The sequence below is a fragment of the Oculina patagonica genome, unplaced genomic scaffold, assembly GCF_052425735.1.
Source record: "Oculina patagonica isolate OP01 unplaced genomic scaffold, crgOcupat unplaced760, whole genome shotgun sequence".
In the NCBI taxonomy this organism is placed as follows: domain Eukaryota; kingdom Metazoa; phylum Cnidaria; class Anthozoa; order Scleractinia; family Oculinidae; genus Oculina; species Oculina patagonica.
In genome coordinates this window covers 1-9,147 of record NW_027558648.1, presented here as the reverse complement: position 1 = coordinate 9,147, position 9,147 = coordinate 1, and the positions used below count along the sequence as shown (strand labels likewise).

The 9,147-nt window shown below is 36.3% G+C and overlaps 1 protein-coding gene and 1 pseudogene across 1 annotated transcript; both read left to right on the top strand.

Annotated features, from left to right (window-relative positions):
* The first annotated feature begins 1,421 nt into the window (after nt 1-1,421).
* On the top strand, nt 1,422-2,492 carry LOC144641210 (putative G-protein coupled receptor 63; annotated as a pseudogene).
* A 3,460-nt stretch (nt 2,493-5,952) lies between these two features.
* On the top strand, nt 5,953-7,562 carry LOC144641209 (melanocyte-stimulating hormone receptor-like). Its single transcript, XM_078500250.1, has one exon. The coding sequence runs from the start codon at nt 6,049-6,051 to the stop codon at nt 6,982-6,984; it is 936 nt and encodes a 311-aa protein (XP_078356376.1). The 5' UTR covers nt 5,953-6,048; the 3' UTR covers nt 6,985-7,562.
* Nucleotides 7,563-9,147: the final 1,585 nt, after the last annotated feature.

The following is a 9,147-nucleotide window of genomic DNA, read 5'->3' as shown; positions in this document are numbered from 1 at the left end:
TTTCTGGCTGCCACAATTTTAAATACAACTGTTATGTTAATATTTCATTACTTACTAATGTAATTATACAGTTAGGTATATAAAAAAAGATCGTTTGACCCGCAATAATAATAACCTATTTGCCGAATGTAATTAGTTTTATTTGATCTTGTTATCAAAGGCATTGTCGCAAGATTGTTTGTAATAGCGTTTCACGACAGACATAAAGTTTCATGCTAAAAATGACTAAAAACTGATTTGATTAATCTCAAAAGCGTTAGAATAGTGTCCCCAAAAGGGAGGGGGAGGGGGTATAGATCCTATTTAATAATAAAAACCTATTTGTCTGATTTAATTAATTGTTATTTAGTTTTCCTGTTGAAGCCACACTTTATCACAACAGAATTTTGATTTCAAAGGCATTGTCACAAGATGGTTTTTAATAAAGCGACAGCCATAAATGTCTTGCTAAAAAGTAAAAAAAAAAATGATTTCGTTAATTTTAGAAATGCAAGAGTATCCCTCATGAGCAAAGCTTATAGCACCAGATCTTTATTTTAACCTTCCGCCGCTCATGCTGAGATACCCTTATAATACCCAATACTGATAACATGTGGCTTTTAATTAAAATATGAGTCATTTCTGGAAGATTTAATAGACTTTATTGATCTTCGTTTATCCCTACCGACTTCCAAACCAATTAAACTGTTCTAGCCAAGAGTGTGCAAAATGAGAAATTTTCTACCAGAGTGCATTTTCTCAATAGTAAATGTTTAATCAGAATCAACTTCTGTTTTAGTAAGTGATCAAACAATTTTTTAACGAAATACTCAAATTTTCACCATGTAGAAGGAAAGTGGTATTTACATGCATATCTCGTAATGAACAAACACAGTGAAGTAATTTCCATCATAAAGAAAGGAGAGTTTCCTTTATAATACATCCAATTGCCATAACTTTAATTGCCACTTTTAATTAAATTAGGGGTTATTTCTAAAAGTTATTCCCTTAGAAAACTGGGTGTCCCGGCGATGTACAAATAAATAAAAGAGACAAATGTAAACAACTTAAGAGACACTTGCTGTATTCTACTTTGAAATGTTTCAAAGCCCAGCAGTGCTCTTGTTCTTTTTTTATTAATGTTCGTCAAGAAGAAGAACATATCGTCTGGAAAGAGAATTTAAACGAACATTTATGGAAATTTAACAAATCTTCTCTTATAAAATCAACTTTGAGAATGAATAGGAAATTCAATCTTAGTATTATGCAATTAAACCGATTTAATCAATACAATTGAACTCTCCCAAGGTGTTTTGTGTTATTTGTGATCTTTGCATGATGCTCAGTTCAGCCTGATTAAATTCTCAATTGGCTGACCTATCCACGCCGAATCAAAATTATTCAGTTACGTACCATTCGAATTTTTAAAAATCACAAGACAACCTTCACTCAACTGCTAGGGAAAGGCAGGAAAAAACGAATTAGACAGGGCTATAAAAGTGGAAAAGCGAAAATTTACCGTGCACATCCTTTAAAGTGAATCCGTTCGAGGCTTCAGAGTAACTCTCGGCAATGGCCTTCAATTCTTCTCGTTCACCGGACAGCTGGTGTTGGTTTCCGTTTTCTCTAAATGCCATTAAAAGCAACTCAGTTTACTATCAGGTACTTCTTACATCCAGTGTTGTCACCTCACTTCTAGCACCAAAGCAGTGGTAGCAAATGCTTTCATTTTGGCGGCAATTTGGAAGAACCCGTCTCTCAGGACTCCGTCTTATGTTCTTCTTGCTGGCTTGGCCTTCACAGACTTTTGCACTGGCTTACTTAGTCAACCATTTTATGTGGTGTACCAACTGATGGAATTAGCTGGAAACAGCAAGATGTACTGCATTGCTGGTGTTTTCACAGAAAGTGTTGCATACTACCTTTCCACCCTAACAGGTTTAATCATGACAATAATAGCTGAAGAAAGATGGCTGCATATGAGCCGAAGAACTCTTCTTACAGTGCGTCGAGTCGTTATTATTTATATCATTTTTGCAGTTTTGCTAATTGTGTTCTTCGCATGTCGCATGTATAATTGGTATTATACGAATGACAAATTCGGTGTATTTATGGTTATTTTAGTTCTAGGGGCAGCCTCTTGTTTCCTTGTCACCGTCTTCGCTTACTTCAAAGTTTTTCGAATCATACGTGAACATCAAAGTCAAGTGCACACAAATCAAAACGCCATTGACATCAAAAAATACGAAAAATCCGTATTCACAATTCTGTATATACTTGCAATCTTTTTACTGAGTTACGCTCCCTTCGTGTGTTGCCTTTTGGCATTAAGTATAATGGAAAAATTCGCAACTGAATTAGCAGTAGGAGCCCAGAATGTTTGCGCTGCCGTTGTGTTTTCTTCATCGTTTTTTAATCCCTTGCTTTACTATTGGAGGATAAGGGAAATTAGAGATAGTGTAAGAAGTATCGCAAGGAAGTTTTGTTGTAAAGGAAACGATGAGGAATCATAAAAATTACAATATTGTTACACTTGTGAAGATACGTTAATAAGCAAACAGTGGTAGAGGAATTATGACCATAAAATTTACCCTGAAGATATAAGTACAACGGGAATCAAACAGTAATGAGAATTAAGCAACTATGTCGCAAATATTTTGCATTCAGAAATTTAATTTTGCGCCGTTTGATTTGGACAAAGGATCAGATAAAATATTTCCGAAAGAAAAGCGGTGCTATTAATTAAGAGGTTAAACAGTAACGGACTTAAGATACAACCTTGTCGTACCCTTCTTGCATATTGAAAGGATCGTGTTTCGTTTTTTCCAATTTTTATGGAACATGTAGAGTTGAAGTACAAACTTTTAATTAAATTGTAAAAGCAACCTCCGACATTTATTTTGTTATAGCTTTAATAAGTGACCATCATGCCATAAGTGACCATCATTAGTCAAAAGCTTTTTGGAATCTACGAAACAAGCGTAGATTTTCTCGTTATGGTTATGCAAATAACGTTCTTAATGTAAAATATGGTCTGCTGTACGATTATTTCATAGCAATCCAATCTGAGAATTGTGGAGAAAATTACAAGAGTTGACATGCTTAAGCAGTCTTTGGTTCAAGATAGAACGTAAACATTTTCCCAGACAACTTGAAACACAAATTCTCCAATAATTTGATGGATCACTCCTTCCTCCTGATTTATATTTTGGTGTAACAAGACCGTGACACCTCGTCTCAGGCATTTTACCTGAATTAAGAATTGAATTAAAGCGCTTAATCAAACTTGTTCGCTGGTGTTTCTCATATATACCTCCCTGTACAGATCGCACACTATAAATAATACTCTTTTCTGTAACAGAAATGTTCGAATTTCCAGCATGAAGAAGGAGAGTAAACTTTACATGGATATCACATATTAAACAAACACAGTGGTTTTTCCTTTCTTGGAAATGCTGTAATTTACATCATAAAGAAAGCAAAGTGACCCTTGCAATATATCCTATTTCCATAACTTGCCACTTTCAGGCTACGTTTACACAAGACCGGACCGGATCCGTTTGGAACCGGTCCCGTGTAAACATATCCTTAGATTAAACTAGGAGATTTATTAAAATTATTTCTTTCATAAAAACTGTGGTTGTCTGGGAGCCTTTCATGTGCTAATTAAACATAGAAGACAAATATAAACAACTTAAGAAACACTTGCTGTATTCTATCTTGACAGGTTCAAAGCCCAGTAGTGCTCTCGTTCCCTTTTATTATTGTTCGTTAAGGTGGCTCAACTGGATTTTTTAGGGGTAACACCGCTCAAGTTTGAGAATTAACTTCGTCGCCATTAACAATGCTATCGAAAAACTATCACCACAATTGTATTAGATAAAGATGAAATTTTTTTATGACCAGTGTTATATTGACATCAGAGTTGCCATAGCGACGAAATGACGTCATTACGTTTTTTACTTTCGCTGGTATTCCTCGGCACCAGGAGATTTTTTTCGAGAATCGTTCAAAGGAGCTTGTACCACACATAGCTGCCTCAAGTTGCCAAAGTTTGAACAAGTTCTTTGAGAGCGTTTTCGAAATATTTGGGGATGAGGTTTTTGGGGCTATAAATACAGTCAAAAACATACTAACGAGAAAATGGGGTAATATCTAAAAGAAAACAACGCGCCTGTGAATTGCAATTTCAACTTATAGTAGTTTGATTCCATATAAAATCGCTGTAAAACAGTGGTGGGGATTGCTTTTGTCGATTGCGTGAGAAAAGAATTTGATGAGCGTGCGTTCCGGTGCTCTTGTTGCCATTTTTGTATATAATTTGGTCTATGACTGCAAAAGTGATAATAAATTAAAAACCGCTCGATGAATTTTTTTTAAAAATGGTTAAACTCGAGGATTGTCATCAATTGATATAGCTTGCAAGTTTCAAGCTCATTGAAAACATTTAAGACAATAAAATTGGGCCTCCAATAAACTGATTTTTTCGTGCAGATTTCGTGTTTACAAGCGAGTGTCCTCATTATTCACAGGTATTGTTTTCAAGTGTCATATCTACGTGCACCACTCCCGTAAAAAAAATATTTGCATTAAACAGGACGCTCGATTGCTTTCCAACAATTTTTCCGAAGCATGCTAATCTGCCTTGGGTTGAGAATAGCAATGACAATATATGCAGAATAATAGCTTTCGTTTTCTGGACAGAGGCCCTTGACATCAAGAGCTCGACAAATGCTGTTACAATTTTTTTAAGAAATATAACCATGTTTCGGAAAATTGTTCGGAAAGCAGTCGAGCATCCTATTTAATGCAAATTAATTTTTTGCTGAAGTCGTGCACGTGGATATGAAACTTGAAAACAATACCCGTGAATAATGAGGACAATCGCTTGTAAACACAAAATCTGCAAGAAAAAAACAGTACATTGGAGGCCCGATTTTACTGCCTTAAATGTTTTCAATGAGCTTGAAACTTGCAAGCTATATCAATTGATGACAATCCTCGAGTTTGTCAAAGTTTAAAAAAAAATCATCGAGCGGTTTTTAATTTATTATCACTTTTGCAGGCATAGACCAAATTATATACCAAAATGGCAACAAGAGCACCGGAACGCACGCTCATCAAATTCTTTTTTTCTCGCAATCGACCAAAGCAATCCCCGCCACTGTTTTACACACGATTTTATATGGAATCAAACTACTATAAGATGAAATTGCAATTCACAGGCGCGTCGTTTTCTTTAGATATTACCCCATTTTTTCGTTAGTATGTTTATGACTGTATTTATAGCCCCAAAAAATTTCATCTCCAAATATTTCGAAAACGCTCTCATAGAATTTGTTCAAACTTTGGCAACATTGAGGCAGCTATGTGTGGTACAAGCTCCTTTGAACGATTTTCGAAAAAATCTCCTGGTGCCGAGGAATACCAGCGAAAGTAAAAAACGTAATGACGTCATGTCGTCGCTATGGCAACTCCGATGTCAATATAACACTGGTCATAACAAAATTTCATCTTTATCTAATACAACTGTGGTGATCGTTTTTCGATAGCATTGTTAATGGCGACGTAGTTAATTCTCAAACTTGAGCGGTGTTACCCCTTGAAAATCCAGTTGAGCCACCTTAAGAAGAAGAACATCTCGTCTGGAAAATGAATTTTTAAAAAAAATAATTGAATGCGCGTTTGCGCATTTAGTCCGCTTGAAGAAATATTAAACAAATCTTCTTTTATAAAATCAACTTGAAAATGAATGTGAAAACAAATATTAGTATTATGCCATTGAAACGATTTAATCAATATAATTAAACTCTCCCAAAGTATTTTGTATTATGTGCGATCTTTGTATAATGCTTAGTTCAGCCTGATTGATTAATCCCCAACACAAAACTCTTCAAGGGGGCTGAACTATCCACGTCGAATTAATCACAAGGCAGCCTTCACTCAACTGCTAGAAAAAGTCAGGACAAAAGGAATAGGCAAGGACTATTTAAAAAGTAAAAAAGCCAAAATTCACCGTGCACGTCCATTCTAGTGAATCCGTTCAAGGCTTCAGAGTAACTCGCGGCGATGGCCTTCAATTCTTCTCGTTTACCTGACAGATGGTGTTCGTTTCTATTTTATTTGAATGTCAGTAAAAGCAGCCCAGTTTACTATCAGGTAACACTAACAAACTGTGTTGTCAACTTACTTCTTGCACCGATGGCAGTGGTGGAAAATGTTTTGATTATGGTAGCAATTTGGAAGAACCCGTCTCTCAGGACTCCATCCTATGTTCTTCTGGCTGGTTTGGCCTTCACAGACTTTTGCACTGGGTTACTTAGTCAGCCGCTTTTTGCTCTGTACCAATTGGCGCTATTAGCTGGAAACAGAAATATGATCTGCATTGTTGCTCTTATAACACAAATCGTTGGATTCTACTTTTCCTCTCTAACAGTCATCGTCATGACAATAATAGCTGTAGAAAGATGGCTGCATATGAGCCGAAGATCTCTTCTTACAGTGCGTCGAGTCGTTATTATTTATATCACGTTTGTAGTTTTGCTTCTTGCGTTTTTCGCTTTTCAAGCGTACAGCTGGTATTATACGAAAAGATTCTTTGGTGCATTTACTGTCATTTTCATTTTAGGGGAACCACTTTGTATTTTTATCACTTTCTTCGCCTATTTCAAAGTTTTTCAAATCATACGTCACCATCAAAGTCAAGTGCAAACAAATCAAAACTCCATCGACATCGAAAAATACCAAAAGTCTGTTTTCACAATTCTGTATATTCTTGCAATATTTTTTCTGAGTTACGGTCCGTACGTGTGCTGCCTTTTGATAGTTATCATAATGGACGAATTTGGAACTAAATCATCGATAGCAGCCTTCAATGCTTGCGTGGCCGTTGTGTTTTCTTCGTCCTTTGTTAACCCCTTGCTTTACTATCGGAGGATAAAGGAAATTAGAGAAAGTGTCAGAAGTATTGCTAGAAATTTGTGTTGTACAGAAAACGGAGAGTAATCATAAGAATTTAAATACCTGTGAGATACTTTAAAAAATTAACAGTGGTCGAGGAACGGTGACAATTAAATTTCAAATTTCAATTTGAAACGCAGTTATTAGAATTAAGCAACTGATCGTAAAGGAAAATTGTGTTTTGAGTAATATTTAACTAGTTAAATTGTGTTAATGTGAGCTACTACTTTGACAGTCTGCAATCTCGTATTACGTAGTCGCATTGAACTTTGATCGCGCTGATCAATTCGTTTCTTATCGCATGTAGCATCTTTGGATCTGCTTATTTTGGATTAGTTTTCTTTTGGATTATGACATCGCGTAAAGGAAAGTGTCCGGGGTGGAAAACCCCAAAATCAAACCATCAAATCGGTTAGCCGGGTAAAGATTGCCCTGGTCATGTTCAAAACCCAGTCGATGATACGGAGCACGAGGACAACACCTCAGACGAACCTTCGACATCCAACAGGTGATCCGTGCTGTTAGCGGCCATACGAAGCCTTTCATCCCAGATAGAAACCATACAGCTCCAGCACGATGCATTGAAAAAACAAGTCAAAGCCAACCAGTCCTCGAAGGACGCACAAGCGGAAACTCCGGATCCTTTGCAAACCACCGCACCAGAAACTGGGCAAGCCACGCCACCCTTAGCAGGGAGTTTGGCTCCGAATATTGCGGAGAAAACTGTACAATACGTATGGCGTATGCATCTAAGGTGTCGCTCGACCCACTTGTAATTAACGTTTACGAACAAATCAGTGAAAGCGCCAGGATATTTGGCTACCGCAATGAGAAATAAAATGATTCTTTCAATATTCCATTACTTTTACTTAGTAATTGTTATTTTACTAATTACAGGAATGATCGTTTGACCCGAAATAATAAAAACCTATTTTCTGGATTTAACTTATATTTATTTTGTTTTCCTGTAGAAGTCACCTTTTATCTCAACGGAAATGTGATCTTTTTTTCAGACATTGACACAAGATGGTTTGTGATAAAGCGTTTTCATGGAAGATATAAATTTCCCCCTAAAGAGTACTGAAAAAACTTTTTTTCATTAATTTCGAAAGTGCAGAAAGAGAGTCCTAAGGGGGCAGGGCGGTTATAATTCCCATTTCCCAGCCTTGATTTTGCTCAAATCTCGTATGTATGTATGTATGAATGTATGAAGAAGGAAAGTATACTTTACGATAGGCATACCGCTGATTTGCTTTAACAAAGCCCCGGTCTAACTTAACTTGCATGTTGATCAGTGCTATCAGGGCTACCAGTATGCTCGCGCATGCTTCTGAATTTTACCCTGACACTTTGTGGTCTTTTTTAGTCCTACCATGTGCTCGGTGTAAAATGGCGAATGTTTTGTTAAGCGTTCGTTTGAGTTTATCCTTCACCTACTAATTATCCGCCTTCGAAGAAATCAACAGGATATTCCTCGACAAAACAGACCAAAAAGAAGAGTATTTTAGGATTGAAATGAAACATTGGTTTTGGCCACTTGAATCGATAATATAATGAAATCAGTGGGTGTATATTTCACAATATTGCGAAACTGCTCAATTACAGCACATTTATTCAATGCGATAATATATAAATATTGACGCGTTTTAAAGTGCTAGTTTTGGTGGGTGGCAAAAAATGGCGTTGAAAACGAAGACTATTTGCTTGTATCTGTTTTGCTATTATTGCGGATTGGGAGGGGGGATTTTTAATCTGCCCCAACATGCCCAACCTATTAACAAAAATGATTAAAGGCTCCATATACTCTTCATAATCCGATCTAAAAGGACAGCGTGGTTGGAGGAGGTACAAAATTCCTAACTCCAATAAGTACCTGCCAGAAAGAAATAGGACTTCGGGAAGGACAGTTCTTATTTGGTCCTTGTTAACTTAAACGAGGTACATTATTGAATACAATTTGCTTAATTCATGAAACAGACATGTTATTTAACGGTTATTAAATTTTGCGTTATTACATTATGCGTTAGAAAATTTATTACATTTTGCGTTAAAAGGTTATTACATTTATTATTACATTTTGCGGCGATTTTTATTACATTTTGCGTTAGTACTACATTTTGCTGCGTAACACCCCCTCGCAATATATCCCATTTCCATAACTTGCCACTTAAGATTAAACTAAGAGATTTACTATAGTATTTTCCTTTA

Bases quoted from the DNA above. Each gene is read 5' to 3' on its own strand.
- LOC144641209 (XM_078500250.1), top strand. From the start codon at position 6,049: ATGGCCTTCAATTCTTCTCGTTTACCTGACAGATGGTGTTCGTTTCTA.